Source organism: Trachymyrmex cornetzi, unplaced genomic scaffold (assembly GCF_001594075.2).
Source record: "Trachymyrmex cornetzi isolate Tcor2-1 unplaced genomic scaffold, Tcor1.1 scaffold117, whole genome shotgun sequence".
In the NCBI taxonomy this organism is placed as follows: Eukaryota; Metazoa; Arthropoda; class Insecta; order Hymenoptera; family Formicidae; genus Trachymyrmex; species Trachymyrmex cornetzi.
In genome coordinates, this window is record NW_017295730.1 from 993468 (window position 1) to 1019104 (window position 25637).

At 40.3% G+C, this 25637-nt stretch overlaps 3 protein-coding genes across 3 annotated transcripts; 2 read left to right on the top strand and 1 right to left on the bottom strand.

The window, feature by feature from the left end:
• Positions 1–1021: 1021 nt before the first annotated feature.
• On the top strand, positions 1022–17472 carry HERC2 (E3 ubiquitin-protein ligase HERC2). Its single transcript, XM_018514555.1, has 12 exons — positions 1022–1423; positions 1653–1853; positions 2166–2376; positions 2629–2886; positions 2967–14083; positions 14153–14476; positions 14618–14927; positions 15031–15752; positions 15838–16276; positions 16421–16644; positions 16727–16881; positions 16963–17472. Exons 1-12 carry the CDS (start codon positions 1210–1212, stop codon positions 17194–17196), a joined length of 14409 nt encoding a protein of 4802 aa, XP_018370057.1. The 5' UTR covers positions 1022–1209; the 3' UTR covers positions 17197–17472.
• A 965-nt stretch (positions 17473–18437) lies between these two features.
• On the top strand, positions 18438–23437 carry LOC108765717 (sarcosine dehydrogenase, mitochondrial). Its single transcript, XM_018514562.1, has 15 exons — positions 18438–18892; positions 19008–19113; positions 19351–19607; positions 19824–20036; positions 20265–20588; positions 20706–20868; positions 20950–21097; positions 21337–21475; positions 21569–21769; positions 21873–22140; positions 22229–22358; positions 22458–22714; positions 22782–22944; positions 23041–23148; positions 23243–23437. The coding sequence occupies exons 1-15, from the start codon at positions 18869–18871 to the stop codon at positions 23400–23402; spliced, it is 2661 nt and encodes an 886-aa protein (XP_018370064.1). The 5' UTR covers positions 18438–18868; the 3' UTR covers positions 23403–23437.
• LOC108765724 (peptidyl-prolyl cis-trans isomerase-like 3) lies at positions 23364–25291 on the bottom strand. Its single transcript, XM_018514573.1, has 5 exons — positions 25114–25291; positions 24972–25046; positions 23912–24192; positions 23527–23698; positions 23364–23442 (listed from the first exon to the last, which is right to left on the bottom strand). The coding sequence occupies exons 1-4, from the start codon at positions 25114–25116 to the stop codon at positions 23572–23574; spliced, it is 486 nt and encodes a 161-aa protein (XP_018370075.1). The 5' UTR covers positions 25117–25291; the 3' UTR covers positions 23364–23442; positions 23527–23571.
• Positions 25292–25637: the final 346 nt, after the last annotated feature.

Consider the following 25637-nt stretch of genomic DNA (forward strand, 5'->3'; position numbering starts at 1 on the left):
AATGTTTCTACGAATTATTTCATAGAGACTACTTGTATGCATCTAGTATAATGTAAATTTCAAATTCGCTATCAATCAATAACTGTGTTCCAAAATTTACTGTTATTACTGAAAATCTATACTGCACATAACGTAAACTATAATTTTTCAGTACTGACAGTAAATTTTGGAATACAGCCTAAGTGTAATGCGAGTAACTAAATTCGCTATAAGCCTCGTTTCCTTTCGCGCCAACGTAGTCACGTGGTGCGGGGCGAGCGCCAAACGGGATTGAGAACCGTAGTCGAACCGTGATTGAAGGGAAACAGCTGATCTTGGATAGAGTAGTGTCCGATGTCCGGGCTGTCAGGTGCTGTCAGGAAAAGTGGAGGATCTTGCGATAAGGAACATCTCGCGGCCGTACGTATTCTTTGACACGTGTGAAATGTCAGACGGACCACGACGAGCGTCACGTAAACATCGTAAACATGTCGCGCGCTGAACGCGCCCGATTACCGCGCTATCGCGCGAATATTGGCGACACTAGTTTCGTAATAATCGGTGGGTAATCGAGCAGCCGATCGACTATCCGGATCGGGGGTGAAACAGACGAAAATCTTTTTGTGTGTTTGTTGAATGAATGTGTGCGCGTCAAAATAACATTATTGTCATGTCACGGTGCTCAGTTGAGTTTTTAATCGCGATTGGTGAACTGACAGCGATGAATGTTTACAGATGGTGACAGACGAGAACTAGAGGACCGAACGGGCGGCGAAGGTAGAAATTCCGGGCGAGCCGCCTCAAAGTGCGCTATCGCTAACCTCGTCCTTCTCCCGTAATCAAATTCTGCGCCTAAGAATAACAGTCGTTTGACAGTCTCGAGAATTCGTCCGAAGGAATGTTCTTTTGCCCTTTTTTTCCTTTAATTAACTTTGAATTTAAGCTCGAGAATTTGAGAGAGAGAGAGAGAGAGAGAGAGAGAGAGAGAGAGAGGGAGAGGGAGAGGAAAAAGGACTTAAAAGGTAATAAAATTAATCAATCTTGCGACGGTATTTTCTATTTATTGATCCGTGGAGAGACGAATTAACAACCATCATGCGATTGCATGGAGGCGAGAAAAGGAAACAGTATTTTCAAAGGAAATAAGACTATTATTTGTAACAGAATCTCCTAAAAGAGATCTGTTTGTATGAGAGTATTAACGGATCTGGCTATACTTTGGAAGTCTTTATGAATAAGATTGTAAACAAGATGAGCAGCCAATTAAATATAACAGTTAGGCCAGAAGTAAGATTGGACGCTAAGTGGTTGAAGACTGATCTACAACGATTCCTTTATCGCGATGGACTGGCTGAATTGTGGAATGAGATGGTACGAGATGGCGAAATTGTTGGTTCTTTCAGTGATGGTTTAGTCAATGCTGCTGGAATTGTAGCAAAGAAAGGTAAGTAAATATAGAAATAAGTAATAAAAGAAATATAGGAATAGATTTAATCTATATTAAGTTTTTTTATGTCTGTCTCCAAAAAATACATTATCTCTTTTTTAGGAATAGGAAAAATTTAAAAAGATGTTAAAAACAAACAGTAAATTTTATCAGTATATTAATATTAATTTTTTTAAAGATTTTTTAATTAATTTTATGTGTATTAATTAATGTTGTAATTTTTCAGGTGAAAATGGCCATTATTATTGTGGTATGAGAGTGTTGTCTTGTCTTTGCTGTGATGGAATTTGTGGCCCGCAACATGGCTGTAATTGTACTCCATGCCAGAAACTGGACGAAGAAGAAACTGCAAGAACAACAGCAATAGTTGAAAAGTCTATGTCTGCGAAACGGATAATGGATTCATGGGTCTGGGGACCCCAGCCATGTAAATATATTTATATGATGTTTTATTTGTTTCAAAATACTTAAATTCTAATTTGAGTTTTTACTTAAATTACTTTTTGTCTGCTAAAATATACAGCAAGCAAATGTTTTTACTTAAATTATGGATTTTATAGATATTTGATATTTATTATATATATATAAATAATTTGAATTTTATTGTTTACATGAAATATCAGCGTGTTGCAAATAATTTATTATGTTTTCATATATACTTCTATGCACAAATAATAAACACTATTTCTATTTTTTTTACTAAATTTCTATTGATATCTATTTAATTACGTTTACTCAGCTTTAACAGACTTGAAGGGATGCATCGATTTATCGATTAAGGAACAACGAAAGCTATGTTGCGAAGTCGCAAATAGCACATTATCCGCTACACGTTTAAGGCAACGCTTGATAGTCGCTAGAAGATACTTCACCGCTTTGTCTCGTCATAAACCACAAGAGATCAAAGATACCTCAAATTTACCAAAGTCTATCGGAAAATTACAAAAAACGTTGAGTATAAAATTATGTATAATATGTAGCATGTATGATTATAATAAGTCATATTTATGTTGCAAATCCTATTACATACAGCACAGGTCAAATTTCCTAAGTGATTTGTTTTCTCGTGCACACATTACATGCAGAGTATCGAAATACAATTATATGTTGATCCTCTTCAGAGTACGTTATTTTCTGTGTGTTTTGTTCGAAATAATACTTTAAATTATTCTTATAAATGCTTAAATTTTTGTCAATCGCAGGCCGAGACCTAACGAAAAGGCGACCTTAGGATTAGCGCGCGTAGGTTCACGTGCGGCCCTCAATTTCTCGTTCGCGTACTTAAGACGGGCTTGGAGATCTGGGGAAGACGTTGAATTTTGTAGTGAATTATTAACCGAATCATTGGAAGCGTTGCAATCGTTACCGGAGGCGACTCTCTTTGATGAGAGTAATGTTTCTCAAGTCTGGTTGGAAGTCGTAGAAAGATCAGCGAAATTCTTAAGACAAGTCGTCACAGGGTATATACATCTTGCTTTTATATCAGTTCATATAAATTTCTTATACAACGAATAGATATATATGTTATTTATTTTTTCAGAGAGGTAACTACCGGACGATCGTGGCGTCCAGTGCCATTGTCAGATCAGCACACGGCTCTTTGCTTGTTACTAGAACTGGTTGCGCAAAGGGCCACTCTTTCTAGTTTATTAGATTCCGTGGTTTTATTACTTCATCTCAGTGGTAAAAATAAGAATCAAGACAATCGAGTTACACCACCTGGAAGCACAGCACCGCTCGTTCCACTATTACGACGATTGAATATGATACCAGCGACAAAATCTCGCAGACATCTTGACAGAAACGTTACGCCGGGTCCCTGCGAAGTGCTACTTAAATATTTACGATTGCCTGACGACGACACCGTATCAGTCGACTTGAGAAAAGCCGCAGTTATTGTAATGTGTAATTTAAGCAGATTGGCAGCTCCTCTTTTACCACCTGCTAGTACAGAGTATGGATTTCCTAGGAATGGAAATGGCAAGCAAACATTTCAAGAGGTATTAGCTTGGGGTGGTGTCAAGTTTGGAAATGGCTCTACCCCCTTTTACTGCGATGCAATTGCGGAATTGGGCATAAAGCAATTGTGCTGCACTGAGCGAGCATTAATGATCTTGTCGTTGAATGGCAACGTTTACAATATGTATCACGGATCCGAAACTCAATATCCGCAAAGAGTGCACGGTTTCTCTGATAAGCCGATCACGATGATTGCATCTCACGCAGATGGTAAACATTATTTAGCGTTAACGCAAGATGGCTGTGTGTATTCCTGGGGCAATGGAGACGGCGGTAGGCTTGGACACGGTGATACAATCTCCTATGACGAACCGAAATTGATCGAAGCACTTCTAGAGAAGAATATCATATTCATAGCATGTGGCAGTACGTACTCAGCAGCATTAAGCGCCAACGGCGAATTGTACACCTGGGGAAGAGGAAATTATGGTAGATTAGGCCATGGTAATTTCGACGATGTCATGACTCCGACATTAGTGACAACGTTGAAGGGCCACACGGTCGTACACGTGGCCTGCGGTAGCGGTGACTCTCAAACCTTGTGCGTGACCGCGTCCGGCATAGTCTTCTCTTGGGGAGACGGTGATTATGGGAAACTAGGTAGGGGAGGCACGGACGGATCCAAAACGCCAAAGATCGTTGATAAGTTACTGGATATCAACGTGGTAAAGGTATTTTGCGGCAGTCAGTTCTCCGCGGCGTTGACGGCTCACGGAGAAGTGTACACGTGGGGAAAAGGTGACGCATATCGCCTAGGCCACGGCAGCGAGGAACACGTCAGATATCCCAAAGTCATTGAATCGTTGAGAGATAGAAAAGTTAAAGATCTGTCTGTAGGCACCACTCACATATTGGCCCTGACGGAAGATCAATTTGTTTACGGATGGGGTAGAAACGATTACGGTCAAATCGATCCTACATTAGGTCCTATCATTTCTGAGCCTACATTATGTCCAACGTTATCCTCTAAAACGGTCATTGGTTTGGCATCAGGTCCGACCCAAAGCTTTGCCTGGTGCATGTCGGCATGGTCAGGCGGAGCTAGTAGAGTGGCCTTCGTCGTCGATATATGCGAGGAGACTTTCCAACTGCTCGACACACTCCTGTCCAAGTCCTGCGAGGGCCTACCGGGAATACGACCGCCTACACAGGATCGCGAATGTCTAGCAGTAGCTACATTGAACTTGCTCCGATTACAGTTACATACCATGTTAACGCATAATATTGATGCTAAATCCGTCGGGCTGGCAACTAGCAGTCCGCTATTAAATTCCTTAAAGCAGCGCTGCGTCAACCTGGCAAGCGCGACCGGAATATTGGCGACAATTCAAGAAGCGGCACAAGTGGTTCTGCAAACGGGCTGGAGCATATTGCTGCCAACGGCTAACGAACGCGCAAAGACACTGTCCAGTTTCCTGCCAAATACGTCGAACAATGTGGAACAATCGAGTTCAGCGAATATATACATAAACAGTGGACAACGGTTTATGGCCGATTTATTAGTATCTAGTCTAATGGTGGATGGTGGATTGGAGTTAGCGTTGAAGGCTGCGATCAAAGTGGAAATAGCAGACATGCCGGATGACAAGGATTTTCTAGATGTGAGCACGTCGAATGCTGTTAAAGTAAAGATCGAAACGAGACAGGGGATGAAAGATGGTTTTAATTCGGGGAAGAACATCACAACTATCTCCCTGCTTCAGCTAATACAGCAGTTAATTAGAAACGGTACGTGTATTACACAGTCTAGACTGCAACAAGGCTCGCAGCAGGTGGATCGAAACGAGCATCTTCGAAGATTTGACAATTCGCCGAGCTTGAATCTTCTTTTGCGTTTCCAACGTTTGCTAATCGCACAAGTGTACGAGTGTATTACACGCAAGTCACGCACGGAAGATCTACATGATCAGGAAATGATGGGCGCAGAATCGCTATTGAAGAAGTACATTGCGCAGATCTGTGACCATGCGACCGAGATATTGCCGTTGGCTGCTGAAATAGGTGGTCGTTCTGTCAAAGATTTCATCTCCATCGCTGGTGTCCTGAAAGCCGACATAATCAATGTATTACTTCCTGAATTAGTGACTTGCTTGATATTGTTGCAAATAGATTACTCTATGCTGCTCATTGACATGAACTGGATGGACGTAATTGCACCGATGCTGGACTCATTGGACCATTTCGTGAAACTGGCGCCGACGATGGAGAAAAATGAAGCTGACGATTTGTCCTGGCCGGGGATCATCGCGCCGCTACATGGAAATAAGATACCCATCCAGGAGGAACCTTCTTTGATACGGTGGGCGGATTTGGAGAATCACAATCGCGACGGCGGCCTGTGGGTAGTGGTGAATAACAACGTTTATGACGTGCAGGATATCAGAAACGATGGCTCCTGGTCTCCTTATGAAATGCTACAACGGTACGTCATCGGGCGGGACGAAACTTCAACGGTAACGCAATGTGGCGTACCGTATAGCCAACTGTCGCCACCGCGGGGCATGATGGACTCCTGCTTCGTTGGTCATTATTGTCAAGCTGAGCCCGATGAAAATGCACGAGTCACAATCGAGGTAACCGACGTTTGTTCATCCCTGCTGGACACGGAAAGAGCTCTAGGATTTTTGCTGGGCTTGCACGCTTACCGAATGCGGCAAAGCTTGACGCTTCAATCGGCAGAGAAGGAAGCCGGTGTATGGCTCACTACAAATTTCTTGCGAGGTGGCCTGCAAGTCCTGCAACCGCCGAATCCATACGAGGAGGAGAAGGATGAAGCGAGAAGCAATACGTCAACCGCTGCTAACTCGCCCACGGAACCGCCGCTCCCGGTGCACGCGAAGAACGAGCAGCAAAAGGAGCACGACGACCGAACGATCGCGTTTATACATGCATTAGCAGAGGCACATAAAATTGACGATGGCCATGTCCGAGCATTCTTAACACTAGTCGATAGATACTCCAAAACTAACAATCTATTCTCTCACGCTGATTTTTGCGGCGATCATCCAGTCGAGGAAATCAGTCGCGTTTTAATGGCTGTGATTATAAAGCACCTTGGCTTGGGGCAACAAGCGCTCACATTAGCAGAACAAGAATTAAAGACCGTTAACAGCGCGAGACTGAGTAATCAGTTGGCCGACATGGTACGAGCGATTTATCAGACCAAGTGGAACTTGGTGCGAATTAGGCAACAACAGAATCGCAGTTACAAGGAAGTTTGCGCGCCCGCGCAAGAGAGATGCAAATTTCTTCTATACGAGGTCAGATCTGCGACGAGTTATGAAGTTAAAGGACTCGAGGATCTGAAGTTACTGTATACCGTCCCTAGATTCAAGAGAGCCGCTCGCACGGTCTTAACCGATATTCGTAAGAATAAAGATTCATCTGGCGGAGGCGGTAAACCAGAGGATATTTTGAATGCATCGATACAAAATGCTAAAACGAAAAACAAACCGGATGGAGATATGACGTCCTCTTCTAAGGAAGGTGTAACTGCCGCGACATCGTCCTCTGCAAAACTGGAAGATCTATCAGATATAAAGAACAAGATTATGCAGATGACTGAGAAGATTCGATGCGGACCGATGCAGTGGGCCACTGCCGATTATAACGGTTTAATGACAAATATTATCGAGTTCGTCATCAATGACGGCATTGGCGGAGACGTTGAGACGTTGCGCCGCGCGATGTACTGTCAAATGCAACGCGCTCGCGTACGGGAACAAGGTATCTCTATGATGCGAGAGTTATTGAAAAGAGACTATTTAATACCATCGGTGAAATATTCCTTGCTTAACGGTTGGCTCGGTTTGACCTATGAGAACAAATCTCTCAGCGACGGGATTACACATTGCCTATATAATATACAGTTAACGACGCCATATCAAAAGTCCAAAGTTATTCTAGCTGAAGCCGAGGTGATTTCATGGGCGGTACAAGCCTTGCGGACGTATGTTGTACAAGCAGAGCTGCCTAACAAACAGAAAGTCAGTGGGAAGAGCAGCTTGAATCAAGGTACTTATACTTGGCTACGAAAATTACCAAGAGCGAGATTCTTACTGACTATCCTTGGTATGTTGACTAATCATGAGTGTGCCAATGAGATCGGGCTACTGATTAATTCGGGTCTGTTATCCAGCATCTTGACTTTATTGAGACAAATCGGACCGTCGTCGGCGAGTTTCTGCGAGAACGGCGAGGGACAGAGACAAGACGGAGACGGTGAGGCGTTAAAAGTTAAGACGGAAATCACGGCGATTTACGAGGATGCCCTTCAAAAGAACAAGCCACCGACTGTTCAGCTCAGCGGAATGGAGTTGGCAGCGTTGATGAAGGTTGGCACTCGAGTTGTACGAGGGGCCGATTGGAAATGGGGAGATCAAGACGGTCCACCACCAGGCGTAGGTAGAGTAATCGGCGAACTTGGCGAGGATGGATGGATAAGGGTACAGTGGGACAACGGCGCGACGAATTCGTATCGCATGGGTAAGGAAGGTAAATACGATCTAAAGCTCGCTGATCCACCAACACCTCCCGATAATGATAGCGACGAGACCGATAGCGATACTTCGCTCGATGGAAATAAAACGGAGAACAGTTTCCGCGGGGAAGATCTACATCCGACCACGTGTCTCAAGTCGGCGTCAACGAACTTACTTCGGATAATTTTACTCTCCTGTGGCGTAGAAGCGGACAAAGTACCCGCGATATCCATCAAGATCCTTACTTCCACTCTGCACGGTATAATATCTACTGCGAATAGATCCAGCGAATTAACTACGCATGTTCAACTAGCGAGGCAGCATCACGAAACTTGGGCTACTTTTAGTCTTTTGAGAGCGATCGCAAAATCAACAGATTTGTGTAAGTCCTTGAGTTCGCAGGCCTGGCTCAATCTTCTTCTGGGTATCGTCATTGACGAAACTAAGCCTTGTCTTGAGAAGCAAATTATGATCACGAAACTACTAGCAGCTGTTTTGCCTTCGTGGGGAACGGAGACAGTTCTGAGCAACATGATGCAGTTCTTGGAGAAGTCCTTTGGGATATTGGGCCAAGTGGCTCTTACGTGTGACATCGCTGCCAGTTCTGAGCTTCATTCGAATAAATGCCGGATGTCTTTGACCGCATCGTACAGTTCTACCATAGTGGAGGAACTAACATGGTTGATTAGATTCCTGCATTCTCTTCCTGGATGGAACGAAGCCATAAATAAATTTCTTACCACAAAATTAGCGTTAACGGTGGATCTTTGGAACGAAAGCTCGCTATTTCACATACAGATGAATGAGAATGGTGGCGAAAATGGTCTTTATATTCAACGGACAGTCATGGCGACTCTCGTTGTCATCGGTGGTTTGGATAATAGGATAAGAATTGGCGGTTTGGTAAATTCTGACGGTGAAGTAGGCACAGTTTGCAAATTTACGAAACATTCGAAGATTGTTATGCAACTGTGGAATGGTAATGGAATGCGAAAGATAGTGCCGTTCCACGCGGCGAAGCGGATTAACGAGAAATTTCAATTGGAGAGAATGCCTTTAACGGAGAGTCTTATATCTGTCTGGGCTAATTTGTTTTTAGGTATTGCTTGTATGGATAAACGACCTGGTGGCATGCCTGTTATTGCTGGCGTTGTCAACGCCACGATATTACGAAGCCAACAGCAACAACTCGCGGCCTTGAACGCCGGGAAAGCCATGCTCGCGTATCAATCGAAATTGCGGAAGATCTTGAAATATTCGTTAATTAATGAAATCAATGATGATGAAAGACGTACCTCCACGCTTCTGCAGGAAATACTATTGCGCGCCACGAAGCCACAACCACTGAAACCGATATTTAAGCGCAAAGAATTAGAGGAGGCCGCTCTAGCAGTCTCTCAATATCTAGTCTCTGAAATGAGACATACGCCTATTCAACGAACCGGTATAACTTCAGATCCTACTACCCCTACGTCTGACTGCTCACTGGTCTCCTTAACGTCGAGTCAGAGAAGACACTGTAAAAATAATACAACAGCGAAGAAGAGCTCCGCAGCGGCGCCTGTAAGCCCTTTGGTAGCTGTATTAATCGAAATGGGTTTTCACAAGAAGAGCGCCGAATTGGCTATCAAAAGCATTAGCGTTGCCGACCAAGGCAGTGTAACAGCAGAAAGTGCGGTGGGCTGGCTGTTGGAAAATCCGGACGCCGCTCTCAGCGATACGGAGACTTTGTCCAGCTTAGATGGACTAACTGATGGCAGTGACGATTCGATTAGCGAAGATTTGGACGATTCTCCATCGGGACAAGAAGGTGCTATAAGTAGTGGTGCACTACCGACGTACATGAAGCGTTTAGATTTCCTGTCGGTTGACGAGTACGCAATTTACGTGCGCGACAACGTAGTACCAGGTATGCTGGTACGATGTTGTAAGAGCTACGAGGAAGTAGAGTACGGCGACGTCGGCCTGGTAGTGAAGATTGATGCGGAGAACTTACACGATCTGAACGCGCAAGTTGCGTGGCAACGCAAAGGCGGTACGTACTGGGTGCGTTTTATCCATATAGAACTGCTCGGCTATCCGCCATCTTTGCCGGGTCCACCGCCCACATTGAAGGTCGGGGATAAAGTTAGAGTTAAAGCGTCGGTAACTTTGCCGAAGTATAACTGGGGATCTGTAAGTCATCATTCCGTCGGAGTGGTCACGGCGATAACTAATAATGGCAAGAATGTATCCGTAGATTTTCCGCAGCAGCACGGATGGACTGGCTGTGTTGCCGAAATGGAGAAAGTACCGTCCTGTCATCATTACGTGGCTTGTCACTCATGTCTCCTGACGCCGATTTCTGGTCCCAGATTCAAGTGCAAGTATTGCGACGATTATGATCTGTGCGAGAATTGTTTCTACACCAAGCGATCACACCGACACGGCTTCAATAGAATTACGGAACCTGGTTCGGCAGCCATTTATGCCGGAAAGCCAGGCAGATACCATAAACAGGATCTGTCAGAATCGTATATAATCGATGATTGGTCCAAGTGTATCAGAACCTTGAGCGTGTCTTCGCGAGAAAATTGGGCGACGTTCCTGGTAGACGGATCCGAAAAATATTGGCAAAGTTGTGGATCGCAGGGCAAACACTGGATTCGCTTGGAGATGTTACCTGGAATCTTGATACACTCTTTGAAAATTATCATCAATCCACAGGATAGTAGTTATATGCCTTCTATAATAGCGATCAATGTAGGAGACTCCTTCACTAATTTAGTGGAATTAAGAACGATAACTACACGTTCTGTAGATACTAATGTTACACTTCTTCAAGATATGAAGGAATATTATCCGTGTATTGAAATAGCGATAAAGCAATGTCGAAATTACGGCATAGACTGTAAGATACATGGTTTGCGCATAATGGGCCGTCACAACATGTTCGAGAGTCAGCTTACGACCTCGGTGTCTTTCCTCGCATCTGATTGGGAAGTTTTGCAGGAACAAGTAGCAATACAACGTAGCGTCGATACGCCACCTCAGCAATCAGCCGTGTACGTTTGGGGTTTGAATGATAAGGATCAACTAGGAGGTTTGAAAGGTTCCAAAATCAAGCTACCAGTGTACAGCGAAATCCTCTCAAAATTAAAACCTATTCATATAGCCGGAGGAAGTAAGACTCTCTTTATCGTTAGCCAAGAGGGCAAACTATATGCTTGCGGGGAAGGAACGAATGGTAGGCTAGGTTTAGGAGACGATAACAACATGTGCGAACCAAAAGCCATACCTTTTCTGAGTCAATTTGTGATTAAAAAAGTGGCGGTACACTCAGGCGGGAAGCATGCCCTGGCACTCACTCAAGACGGTAAAGTATTCTCATGGGGCGAAGGTGAGGACGGTAAACTAGGACACGGAAATTGTATATCGCTGGATAAACCGAAGCTCATCGAAGCACTGAAGTCAAAAAGAATCCGAGACATTGCTTGCGGATCGGGACATTCGGCGGCGATCGCGAGTAACGGCGAACTGTACACCTGGGGTTTAGGCGAATACGGTAGGTTGGGACATGGAGATACCATCACGCAAACAAGACCAAAATTGGTGCAAGCTTTGGTGGGACATAGAGTCGTCCAAGTGGCTTGCGGTAGCAGAGACGCGCAAACTATGGCTTTAACAACCGACGGCTACGTGTATTCCTGGGGTGACGGTGACTTCGGCAAGCTTGGTCGAGGTGGAAGCGACGGCTGTTATACGCCCTTATTAATAGATCGATTAAATAATTTGGGCGTTATACAGGTAGAATGCGGCGCGCAGTTTTCCCTCGCCTTGACGAAATATGGTGAAGTGTGGACGTGGGGAAAGGGAGATTATTTTCGCTTGGGTCACGGTAATGATCACCACGTTAGGAAGCCCACGCTGGTTGAAGGTCTACGGGGTAAGAAAATCATTCATGTAGCAGTTGGAGCATTGCATTGTCTCGCGGTAACTGATACTGGTCAGGTATACGCTTGGGGCGACAATGATCATGGACAACAAGGAAACGGCACGACGAGCGTCAACAGAAAACCGTCATTGGTTCACGACCTGGAGGATGCGAGAGTTAATAGAGTATCTTGCGGCTCGAGTCACAGTATAGCTTGGGTATTGGTCGATCAGCCCAGTAATGGGAATCAAGACCCAGTCACATTCCCGACGGTGAGGGATCCGTTAGGCCAAATGTGTCTGGGCCTGAATAATGCGCCGGAACAAAATGGCACAGTTATTGTGACAAGTGATACCGTCGCCACGAGACCGTCGCTCGCCAGTATAATACTCTCGTTAGAGAGTAATGTCGCTAAACAGCAAGCTTTGCAACATGTAATAAACGCTCTTCTTATTATGCAGGCACGAGTGGCAATAGTAACGGCTCTGCAGAGTCATTCCATGTTGAATGGCTGTGCGTCGACGAAGCATGCGCCAATAGCAGCCGCAACAGACGTGATACCATCATCGGAGGGAGCTACAACATCGAGTATTGAACACACGGTTTATCAGAACGTCAGTGACATCGCGCAAGGTGGAGGAGAGGCTCCGGCGAACGTCGCCGAGGTCGTCAATGTTCCTACCAGCCCTAAGTTGACTCCCGAAACGGAGGAGTATCCATTAGCCATGTTAGCCATGTCCATGTCCAGTTCCGCCAGTCTATCCTCGCGTGCCTCAAAGATGTCAACGAGCGCAATGAGTGTTATAGCGGCGACTTTAACGTCCAACGCGCAAGTAGTGGGCGAGGACGGTGCGACAACTTCTGGTTTGGATGAATTTACATCGGCATTAACGGAAGACGACGCGAGAGTCCTGGTGGATCTGTTGAAGTTAGCGGTAGCCAATAGAGTTTGCGCGTCAGCCAAAGAGACGATATCGTCGGTACTGATCGCTCTGGGAAAGGTCAATGGTTCCATCGGCAGTATGCTGCTGGAACTGTGCGTCACAGAATTGGAAGACACCGCGGCCAATAGCAATTGTGTCAATAATACACCTCAACCCGTAGTGCAAGAAACGCCGCATCCTTACATAGACGACACCACGTTGACCGGCCACGTGAAGATACCCGGCGCAGAGGCGCTCCGAGTAGAATTCGATCGACTGTGCTCTACGGAGAAACGGCACGACCCGCTTACGATAATGGATGGAAGCGGCAGAGTGGTGGCGGTCAGATCCGGCAGAGACTGGACCGAGTGGGGCCCAGAGATTAAAATCCAAGGGGATGAATTGAGATGGCGATTCTGCTCCGACGGATCCGTCAACGGCTGGGGTTGGAAATTTACAGTGTACCCTATTTTAGCGAAAACAGCGCCGTACGAGCTTGGATCCGATAGAGCAGTATTATCGCAACCGACTATAGCTCTAGCTGAACATCTCCTTATGGACAACAGTCTGATAAATTCTGACAAGAACGTCGCCTCGCGTTTGGCCACCGCTCTGAGCCAGTGCAGTCAACTGAGTACTCTGTCCGCGCAGCAGAGGATGTGGGCGTTGAGAAAATTACAGGTGGTTTATACAAACGGGCCGGGCATAAAGCCCGAGGTGACACTCTCGTCTTTGCTTGGTTCCCTCCCACAAGCACTTTTAAGGCAATACGCATACGAGGATCCTATGGTTAGAGGTGGTAAGCAACTGATGCACAGTGACTTCTTCAAGGTTCTCGCAGCGCTCGCATGCGATCTTGAGCTAGATGGAATGCAATTTTGCTCCGAGATACATAAGTGGTCCTGGTTTCGAAGGTACTGTCTTGCTGCTCGCGTGGCGAAGTCGCTTGTTGATCGTACTGCTCTGCCAAAGGCGTTCTGTTACGAGGTCATAAAACAGCTGAACGAAATGGACGCGATGGACGGAAACGCTGACTGTACAAAGGATCATGAGAGTCACAATATATTCAAGCAGGGACATGACGAGCAGTTGTTGCAGTGGCTAAATCGACGTCCGGAAGATTGGACGCTATCATGGGATGGATCAGGCGCGATTTATGGATGGGGTCACAATCACAGGGGTCAACTAGGAGGCTTGGAGGGTCCGAAAGTCAAACTACCTGCACCGTGTGAAAGTTTGTCCGCCCTCAGACCAATTCAACTGGCTGGCGGTGAACAAACTTTGTTTGCCGTAACCGCTGATGGAAAAATTTATTCGACTGGTACGGCAAACAACTAATTATCCTCGACGGATTGTTTTATATGTCGAATTTTAATGCAATGCTTTGCAGGCTATGGAGCTGCGGGACGTCTCGGGATAGGAGGAACGGATTCCGTTATGATCCCGACGCTATTGGAATCAATACAACATGTATTCATTAAAAAAGTGGCCGTTAGCTCGGGAGGCAAGCACTGTATCGCTTTGAGTTCGGAGGGTCATGTATATTCTTGGGGAGAAGGCGACGATGGCAAATTGGGACATGGTAACAAGGTGTCGTACGATCGGCCGAAACTGATTGAAGATTTACTCGGTGTAGAGATTGTAGATATTGCTTGCGGTGGACATCACAGCGCCGCTATTACCAGTGCTGGTTGGCTATACACCTGGGGAAAAGGTAAAATATGATTACAGGCAAGTGAAGCGCCGAAGTGTTTTTAAAAATATTTAACAATTACACGGTTATTAAATAATCATTAAAAAATTAGAAAAATGTGTATAGGTTTTTGCGTTGTAGTAAAAGGATAATTGATTGCAGGACGGTATGGACGTCTTGGACATGGTGATAGCGACGATCAATTACGACCGAAAGTAGTGGAGGCTTTGCAAGATTACAAAGTGATCGATGTGGCATGCGGAAGTGGCGACGCGCAAACACTCTGCGTAACCGACGACGATAATGTATGGAGCTGGGGCGACGGAGATTACGGAAAGTTAGGTAGAGGTGGAAGCGATGGATGTAAGGTTCCATTGAAGATAGATTCTCTGGCCGGGCTCGGCGTAGTTAAAGTTGAATGCGGTAGTCAATTTTCGGTCGCTTTAACAAGATCCGGAGCGGTCTATACCTGGTAATAGCAACATACACATACAGCATTTATTTTTATTGTACCATTCATTCTTAATGACTTATTTTTTTAACTATTCTTTTTTATGTTTTTTATTTACGTGCAGGGGCAAAGGTGACTATCATCGCTTAGGTCATGGCACAGACGACCATGTACGTAGACCACGTAAGGTAGCTGCATTGCAAGGGAAAAAGATCATTTCGATAGCAACGGGATCTTTACACTGCGTCGCGTGTTCTGACAAAGGAGAGGTTTTCACTTGGGGCGACAACGATGAAGGTCAGCTCGGCGACGGCACTACGAGCGCGCTTCACAGGCCAAGATTGGTACACGCATTGCAGGGCAAGAAAATCACGAGAGTCGCTTGCGGCAGTGCGCATACGCTAGCTTGGAGTACCGCGAAGGCAACGCAAAGCAGAATGCCAGCATCCACACCCATGGAATATGATCTGGTTAAAGATCTGTCATACTCTGTATTGCGTAATAGACTGGTGTTACTACATCACTTCGCGGAACTTTTATGCCCTGCTTTGGCTATGTTTCCGATTAGCGGTCATATCGGGCTGAGCAAATTAGCTCCTATGCTAGTGTATAGTATAAAAGAAGCGACATTCCGCAAGGTTATTCAAGCAACAATGGTCAGAGATCGTCAACATGGACCTGTGATTGAATTGAATAGAATACAAGTGAAAAGAGCTAGAGCCAAGGGTGGATTAGCTGGACCAGACGGTATCAAGTCAGTCTTTGGCCAAATGGTGTCGAAGATTTCTCTCTTGACGCAGGATGTATTGTTTCTACCTCATAGAGTATGGAAAGTGAAATTCGTGGGTATGTATTCTCATTCACGTATAATCGTGATTTCTTATTATTAGATTTCACAAAATCGTTAATACATTTACGTATATTATTTTAGGAGAAAGCGTTGACGATTGTGGCGGTGGATATAGCGAAAGTATAGCAGAGATGTGTGATGAATTGCAAAATGGTTCTTTACCACTATTTATACCTACGCCAAACGGTCGCGAAGATAATGGCACAAACCGAGACTGCTTCTTGTTAAATCCCATGGCCGATTCCCAATTGCATATGAATATGTTTCAATTCTTAGGCATTCTAATGGGCATTGCTATACGAACTGGTAGTCCATTGAGTTTAAATCTAGCCGAACCAGTTTGGAAGCAACTTGCAGGTATATCTCTGACACCTGCGGATTTGACGGAAGTCGACAGAGATTATGTCCCTGGTTTGCTTTGCATCAGAGACATGGATCCCGACGAAAAGGTCTTTCAGACTTTAGAAATGCCATTTTCCACGCCTTCCGCCGCAGGGCATGATGTTGCATTGTCTAACAGGTATTGCATTCAGTAATTTTCAGATTTTATAATGTTTTATTAATTATTTATTTATTTATGTATATTTATTTGATGTGTGTGAGTGTATTCTGTAAAATATTTTATATTTATATATATGACAAAAACTATTTTTTAAATTTTCAGATATCTTAAAATAACACCAGAAAATAGGCACGAATATGTAAGATTGGCGTTAGATTATAGACTACACGAATTTGATGCTCAAGTAGCAGCCGTACGAGAAGGCTTATCGAAAGTCGTTCCTGTGCCTCTATTGGCACTATTTAGCGGTGCTGAACTTGAAACGATGGTTTGTGGTAGTCCAGACATACCGCTTAATTTATTAAAGTCCGTTGCAACATATAAAGGTATATGTTCGATATTGTAAATGTGTCGCATCATGTACTTATATATTGATAGTTTTAAAATAAGAAAAATTGTCTTTTGTAGGTATTGAAGCAATGGCACCACTTGTTCAGTGGTTCTGGGAAGTCATGGATGAATTTTCCAACCCAGAACGCTCGCTTTTCCTTCGTTTTGTTTGGGGCAGAACACGTCTGCCGCGCACAATCGCAGATTTTAGAGGCAGAGACTTTGTTTTACAAGTAAGAAGCTATTTATATATCATTTCTTCAGTAAGAAGCATTAAAAGACAGTTATTGTATATCGTGCCGTTTTCTTGTCAGGTAATGGATAAATACAATCCACCGGACCAGTTTCTTCCTGAAAGCTACACTTGCTTTTTCCTTCTGAAAATGCCGCGTTATTCGTGCAAAGCAGTTCTACGACAAAAACTGAAGTATGCGATTCATTTTTGTAAGAGCATCGACACCGATGAATATGCTCGAGTACAAGCTGCAACCAATTCTGACACTGAAGATACCGATAGTTTAGCGAGCGAAGAACACACTTCGCTTTAAATCATTCATTACGTGAAATGGTTATTTGTGTTTGAAGTGGCATTTCTGTTGACTTCTTTAAAAATGTGTTCACGGATTCTCCAAAAAACAAAAATCCTATTTTTCTTACACGGTATATTTATATACATATATATGCATATATATATATATATATATATATAAACTACACACTACGCTAATACTTAAATACATGTACTGCTTTTGTAGCACGACCAGTCTATTGTATAGTAGATGTTAATAACGAAAAGTAAATAAATCACTAAGATTATTAGGGTTCTCTTAGTCGGTATAATATTATTTACGTCATAGTTAATATCGAATAATTACTTAATTAATATTCTGAAATTTTTTACTAGTGTTTTTAGTCCAACGTCTAAACTGATTAGTCTTCAAGAAATAGTTTATATAATATCGTTATACATTTTGAAGTACATCTTTAGAAATACATTACAATTTATAAAGCAGAAAATATTATTAAATGTTCCACCATGATTTTTAATGGTTACATATTTTGATCATACGTTAACATAGTTAACATGTAGCGAAAACAGTCACTAGTCTTGTTATTTTACTAAATAATCAAACCGCGCTATAGATAGGAGGCAATGTCATCGGTTATTTCGTTTTCACATTTACTGAATTTATTGATAATAAGACATACACGAATTGACACATACTCAGTCACGACAGCGTATTTCGCAATCGAAATGTTCTGATACGATATCAAGGTCAAGAGAGTATTATTTGCATTGTCCCATACAGTCTAACAATAAAAAAAATTCTGAATGTATATAAATCTGTAAGAATAAAGTTCTCGCGTAAAAGCCGTAATATTCTCCAGAGTCTATATTGGCAATAAAGAAAGTTTTTTCTAGAAAGTAAAGAACTGATGGATTGATTTTATAGAAAATATAATTTACGATATTAATTTAAAAATAAGATACTTTCTTTGTTAATGCCTTTTGATCAATTCACATTTCTTTTCTAGATTTTAATTTCGCGTTAGCATTTTTTATAGAAGATAATCAATTTTATACCAGGACATATTTACTTTATAAGACAGAATAAATAAGTGTACAAATATAACGATAATGTATGATAATATACGGTACTTTTAGTTTCATTCGACAAGAACTGATAAAAACTAATCTCATAACAAAATTAGTTTCTTTTATTATCGTTATGTGTCTCTCTCAACACAGCAATATCAGATATTTTTAGTGTATAATAATAAATATAATAATAACGTACACATTGCGGAATTATGAGCAAAAAAGAACATAGATAACAGACTAAGGAACACTTGGACAACCATATAGCACTATGTAAATCCCTCTCTCCTTTTAGTATTGTTTTTCTTATTTCACATATTTGCAAACATATTGAGTAATGTTTTTGCGATTGACGTCATTTGTAATCTTTTTCTGACGAAAAGCAGTACGGAAGCAGCAATCGAACACGGTACATAATGTACGCGAATGCGGACGGATATCGTGAGTGAAAGAGAAGTTAACGTTGAGAAATTTGATGATTCAATGAAAACTTTGATAATGTAAATACGTATATGTTGTAAACAGAGTGATTGTACAGAATGAACCACAGCTAGCAGACTGTAGTTCAATCTGAGCTAATATTGAGGTCGCATACAAGCTGTCTTTACGAGGCATACAAAATGCTTCGTTTAGCAAGAAACAAGGTATTTAATTTGAAATTAATATATATTTAACGATATATTTCAAAGAAGATGGTTTTATTTATTTTTATAAAAAGATCAAAACCGTACATATTCCAATGTCTTTTCATCACTTCAGTTACTACTTAAATGGGGTCTCGGAAATAACCGAACGGTCGCTACATTTAAAGAAAACGAGACAAAGAATATCGATGTTCCTAGCAATGCCGACGTTGTAATAATAGGTAACTAAGTTTATACCTGTAGAAACAAAACAAACTGGATCAATTGGATTAGCAGTTTAGATAACAATTGAATATTCCGTATTGTATATTAATTAAAATTAATTAAATGATTTTTAACAATATCGTTTTTTGCATGTAGAACCAAATAGAAATAAATATCTTAACATTAATCGGTCTTAGCGTTTATAGATACATATTAATATTTATTGACGAATTTAATAAAAAATTTTATGATAGGTGGTGGTAGCGCTGGTTGCAATGCACTTTATCAATTAGGAAAACGTGGAGTTAATGCAGTACTTTTGGAAAAATCTAAGCTTATATCTGGTACAACATGGCATACAGCAGGTCTCCTGTGGCATCTACGCGGAATATGCGACGTAGAGACGGAATTGATAAAAGCTTCGCGATTGCTTTACGCATCTTTACAAGAAGAAACAGGTATAAATCCAGGATGGATAAATAACGGTGGACTCTACATCGCTTATTCTCCCGTAAGTAGGAATATCTCCATGCAATTAATATTTGAGCCGTTTATTTTGAAAGTGACCTAAGTCCATTTAAAAAAAAAATGTTTATGACAGCTAACTTCAAGTTGTACACGCTACTACAAAGATCAACAACAAAACATTGAAAAATGGACTTAGGCCACTTTCAAAATAAACGGCTCATTTACCCATTTTTCAGAGAATATCTATCGTTTTTTGTAGGAACGAATAGTCGAATACGAAAGATTAATTACTAGTTGTAAGAATTTTGGTATCGACGGGTACATGATTGATCCAGTCGAAGCGAAAGAAAAGTTTCCTCTTATAGATAAAAATGCATTCCAAGCTGCAATGTATTGTCCAACGGATGGTACGATAGATCCTGCCATGTTAGTAAATGCATTGAAAAAATCAGCGGAAAGAAACGGTTGTAAGGTATTTTTATCCATTTTTTTCATCGCCATCATCTGTTTCTACAACATACATATTTACATAATAAATTTAATTTTGTATTTCACAACCAATTTTATAGTTAGCAATTGGTAGAGTTATTTATTCGATAGTGATGTGTATTCTATAAAAATTAAAAACTGATTAGAATCAAAATAAAATTATGGTTAATTATTCGTTGAAAACTGATCTAATTAAACATAATTTTTTAAGGTCATCGAAGATTGTCCGGTCACTAAAATTCTCGTAGAGGATATTGACGGACATAAAATCATTCGCGGAGTAGAAACGCCTCATGGTATAATAAAAACCGACGTTATACTAAATGCGGCAGGAGCATGGTCCGGAACAATAGCGCGAATGGTAGGGTTGGACATCCCATTGGTACCGATGAAACACGCATACATTGTTACTGAGCCGATGAACGTACGAGGGTTGCCAAATATTCGAGATCCCGATTTTAATATCTACTTTCGAGTGCAGGGTGGAAATATAAATATCGGAGGATACGAGCCTAATCCTATCATATTGAAATTTGTAAGTTGAATGTATGTTAAGATTAAACCTAATTGCTGTCAGCAGAAACATGCGCAAGCATATAACAATTTAAATTCTACGTACTCTTGATTAACTCAAACAATATGTATTGTCTAGCCGCCAGAAGACTTTTCTTTTAGTTTGTACGAGCTGAATTGGGACGTATTCAATACTCATATTGAAGCGATGAACCGATTGATACCCACTTTGGCAACTGCTGGAATAAGGACAACTGTGTGTGGCCCAGAAAGTTTCACTCCCGATCACAGACCTATCATGGGTACAAAATTTCATTAATTTACGATCGATGCTTGTGTGTGACATAGATACATGAAATTTAAAGTACGATAATGTCCGAAAGGTGAAGACCCACGCTGCACAGGTCTTTATTACTCTTGCGGATATAATAGCGCCGGGATGATGTTTGGAGGTGGTTGTGGAGAACAAATAGCATTATGGATAATTAATGGACGACCGGACAAACACATGTTCAATCAGGACATCAGGCGGTAAAAATTTATTCAAATTATTTTCTTCAAATCTTAATCTGTAGAACAATATAACATAATTATATTTACTTATCGAATTAACTTTTGTGTAAATATATGAATCATTATTTCATAACACGCTTTGTATTTCTTATATGTCGATATGTAAAATGTAAAATACAAAGTAGCAACATGACAAGCAGAATCATTTTTATCAATATCTACAATTAACGCTTTTGCATGTTTTTCTCTCAATCCAGATATATACCAGAACAAAGAAAAAATTCAGTTTGGGTGAACGAACGGAGTCATGAAGCTTATGCAAAAAATTATAATATTGTTTTCTCACATGACGAACATTTAAGCGGTAGAAATTTGAAGACGGATCCTTTCCACAATGTAAGTTATACTTTATGTTAATTTAAGCTTTACTTTTCAATTAGATTGTACATTCTTTTTTTTCAAACACAATATGTTATTGCCATTTTTTAGTTTCTCGTCAACGAAGGTGCCGTTATGGAAGAGCGACAAGGATGGGAACGTCCAGGATGGTTCCTACTAGATAACAAAAAGGCTCCAGTGTTACCTTATGATTATGGTGGCTATTACGATACACCAAAGAATACGAATGATACATATGCCGATATATTAAAAACAGAATGTACATTTAATTTTCCACTGCATGATAACATTGTAAGTCTCCTATTTTTTTTAAGATTGGATTAAAATTATCATATAATATTTTTACGTGATTAAAAATATTGATTCGATAATTCTTTTTACGTACTTATAATAGATACGGGAGGAAGCACTTGCCTGTAGAAATAACGTTGCCTTATTTAATATATCATACTTTGGAAAACATTACATATGCGGCCCAGACACGAAAGAAGCGGTGGATTATATATTTACGTCTCAGGTGGATCGAGAAATTAATAAAACTGTATACACTTGTATGTTGAATAAAAGAGGAGGAGTAGAAGGCGACTGTACAGTCACTGGTCTAGAATCTGGCTCGGGTGGCGTAGTCGATCCCATATTTAAGGGAAAAGCATTTTATACAGGTATCTGTTTATATATTTTATCGCGCATTTACAACGCATTATTTTATTCCTATTTTAGATTAGATTGATACTTCATTTCTGATTTTAGTGAGTGGAGGCATGTCATCGTATCATACATGGGCACATATCAGCAGTATAATAAGAGAAAAAGGTTTTAACGTATCTGTGCACAATGTCACGGAGCAAATAGGAATTTTATCAGTTCAAGGTCCTAACAGGTATAAAAAATTAAATGCAAACATGAACAAATATATATATGCAATTGTTAAAAGGTATTTTTCATATATCGTCCATGTAATATTTTACTATTATTATAGCCGCCAAGTTCTTCAAATGTTAGTCGACGATGATCTTTCGAATAAATCGTTTCCGTTCTCAACATCAAAACTAGTGCGAATAGATGGTGAATTGGTACACATGTTTAGACTTAGTTTCGTGGGTGAACTTGGTTTTGAATTACATATTCCAAGAAGTTCGTGCGAAAAAGTTTACAAAGCTTTAATAGAATGTGGTAAAAAATATGATATGAAATTAGCCGGCTACAGAGCGCTCTACAGTTTAAGCTGCGAGAAAGGTGCGCAATAATATATAGAATGCTTTTATTTCTCGCTATCTGTGTTAATTGTTAATTTATCTATTAGGATATCATCTTTGGGGTACAGACTTAAGAACGGATGACAATCCAATAGAAGCGGCTTTAGAAATCGTCTGTCGAAAAAACGGCAAGTACTTAGGAAAAACATTTGTAGATCAGTGCCGTAACAATGGAATTAAAAAAAGACTGGTACATTTACACATAAATGAGTAAGTACATCATTTTGCAATACAATCTGACACTGATCTTGTTGGCATCAATATTTAAAACGCGCGTCACATTTGTGTATACTTATTTAATTACAGTGATATACCATTATGGGGTATGGAGAGCGTTTATAGGAACGATAAATTAGTTGGTTATCTAAGAAGGGCTGAACATGGATATACCTTTAAGAGTAGTATTGGACAGGCGTAAGTAAATTGCATAATGCATAATGAACAAATATAAATACTATATCTATATTGTATATGTAAAATTAATATATCAATCTTTTTTATTATTCAGATATATTACAGCTCCAAATGGACAAAATGTTACAAAGGAATTTTTAGAAACAGGTACTTACCATATTGAAGTGAGGAGGAAAAAGTATCCCGCAAAGATGTATCTTCGAAGTCCATTTGATCCACAAAACAAGAGATTATTAGGTGTATACACAATATAAAAAATACTTATTGATATTATTCCTTCCGATTCTAAATCATCTGTGAAAAATAATTGTATGTACGTTTTAATAATCACAAATATTTTGTATTTTTTTCATACATAAAAGAAATAGTATAAATTACTTGTATTATTATGATGGATGTTAAAAAACATTTCATCACTTAGATCTATCCCGCTAATGGGTTAGCATGTATAGTTACATTGTTTATCCTGATTTCTGCAAGTGGTTTGTAATTTTTAGGGTTTATGGGTAGTTTTTCCAATTGTTCTAAGGTTTCTAAACCGTCAATGACTCTGTGAAAAGTGAACAAAGAAATCAACAAATCATCACAATTTTATAATGCTCCTATTAGGGCTGTGCAGAAATTTTATCCGGATTCATCCTAGTATTATTTTATCCTTCTATAACATTCATTAAACAATAAGGATATTTAAAATGATATTTGAGTGCACAGCCTGATGAAATTTCTGAGTGTGGCATAAACTCAAGTAAAAGGACAAACTTACTTTCCAAACAAAGTATATTTTAGATCCAGATGTGATTGAGGTGCGTAAGTAATGAAAAACTGACTGCCGTTTGTATTAGGGCCATTGTTAGCCATAGAAATGAGACCTCTTGCATTATGTTTAAGCTCCTCTTTAAATTCATCTTCAAACTTGCGATTCCATATTGAGGTTCCTCCTTTACCCGTATTGGTGGGATCTCCAGTTTGGACAATGAAGCCTTTTATGTTCCGGTGAAACAGGCAATTGTCATAGTAACCACTGGCACAAAGCGCAAGAAAATTCTGAAACAAGAATGTCAATGTCTGTATTACAAAGTTAAATTTTTTTCTCAGTATCAATATGATATCTCTAACTACACTTCAGGATTATTTAGCACAATATATTTAAATAAAAGTTGGAAAAATATATAAAAATTGAAATGTAATAATTAACATCAAATTAATTACAATGACATCAATCTTCGAGATTAAACTTGTTGCTTGTTTCTTTTAATCACAATATCAAGCAGTTATCCTTACAATAACAATAAGATATTGATACAGATAAGTCTAGATAAGTTCAATGATTTTTTTGTGTAAACAAGTACAACTAATCTCTAAGAATGTTTAACTCAAGTTGGATTGTGTAAATTGTGTGTTCTTTTGTATAATATTATATTAAACATAATTTATGAATAATCTATACCTATTATTTTTTTCTTGTATATTTCTGTTATTGCAGAAATATAATAGATTTGAAGGTTTATGGTTAGGTACATTAATTGATAGACAACTAAAAGGTCCTCTACATAGAAGTCGTAGACGGTCGTGGAATCTTAAGTCGTAGGAAACTGACCAATTCCAATCGAGTATTCTTCTTATATTTGATTGGTTGATTTTCTACGACTTAAGACTCCATGACCATCTACGACTTCTATGTAGAAGACCCTTAATACTTGTAATACTAATCGAGAACTTATATTAGAATTTATTCAACAAAAATAACTGAAGATATAAGTTATACCTTACTAAGTGACAATAAGATTACATTATTACAGAACAATATACTAGAAAATTTATACCTCGCACGTCTTTGGGCACATCTCGCAAAATAGTTCTATTTTGATGTCGCCGACGTCCGTATGCAACGTTACGCTCTAAAAAAACAATATTTCTATCATTCAAATCATATAAACAGGTTATAAAATATTATAAATAATATACCATTTTTCACACTGTACGTCGTGCGTTCAACTCGAAGAATCTAATCTAAAGCAACTTCAACAATTTTGACTTGGTAATAAATGAATTTTTGCCACAACTAAATCCTTGCACTTTCACCGTTTTCACGCTGTCAGACAAGAACTCGCAAGAGTCGACGAGAATCCGCTAGAAGTCCCTCAAGAATGTACGAAATGTCGGAAGGAGAAAGTGCAGGAAGTGCAGCTGAAATTTGTGCACAAGATGCGCGTGGGTCTGGAGTCAAATAGTATCCATAAAATGATCACCGACTATACAGAAGTATGACATTTATATTATTATAATACATATTAAATTATTATTATATTATTAATTAATAATAATGCAATAATTATCATTATTGCATTATTATTTTTGTATCAATAGTAACAACATTAATATGTCAAAGTCTGGCATAATTCGCATATTAAAAAAAAAAAAAGAATTTGTAGGCGTAAACGAAATTTTCGCGTTCGAGAGAGAGAATCGCTAAATCATCGAATGACGAG

Bases quoted from the DNA above. Each gene is read 5' to 3' on its own strand.
- HERC2 (XM_018514555.1), top strand. From the start codon at position 1,210: ATGAATAAGATTGTAAACAAGATGAGCAGCCAATTAAATATAACAGTT. The intron at 1,854-2,165 runs GTAAATATATTT...ACGTTTACTCAG, and splicing joins GGTCTGGGGACCCCAGCCAT to CTTTAACAGACTTGAAGGGA. The intron at 14,084-14,152 runs GTACGGCAAACA...AATGCTTTGCAG, and splicing joins TGGAAAAATTTATTCGACTG to GCTATGGAGCTGCGGGACGT.
- LOC108765717 (XM_018514562.1), top strand. From the start codon at position 18,869: ATGCTTCGTTTAGCAAGAAACAAG. The intron at 20,037-20,264 runs GTATTTTTATCC...TAATTTTTTAAG, and splicing joins CGGAAAGAAACGGTTGTAAG to GTCATCGAAGATTGTCCGGT. The intron at 22,715-22,781 runs GTGCGCAATAAT...TTTATCTATTAG, and splicing joins CAGTTTAAGCTGCGAGAAAG to GATATCATCTTTGGGGTACA.
- LOC108765724 (XM_018514573.1), bottom strand. The intron at 24,193-24,971 runs GTATAAATTTTC...TTCTTGTTTCAG, and splicing joins TGTGCCCAAAGACGTGCGAG to AATTTTCTTGCGCTTTGTGC. The intron at 23,699-23,911 runs GTAAGTTTGTCC...CACTTTTCACAG, and splicing joins AAATATACTTTGTTTGGAAA to AGTCATTGACGGTTTAGAAA.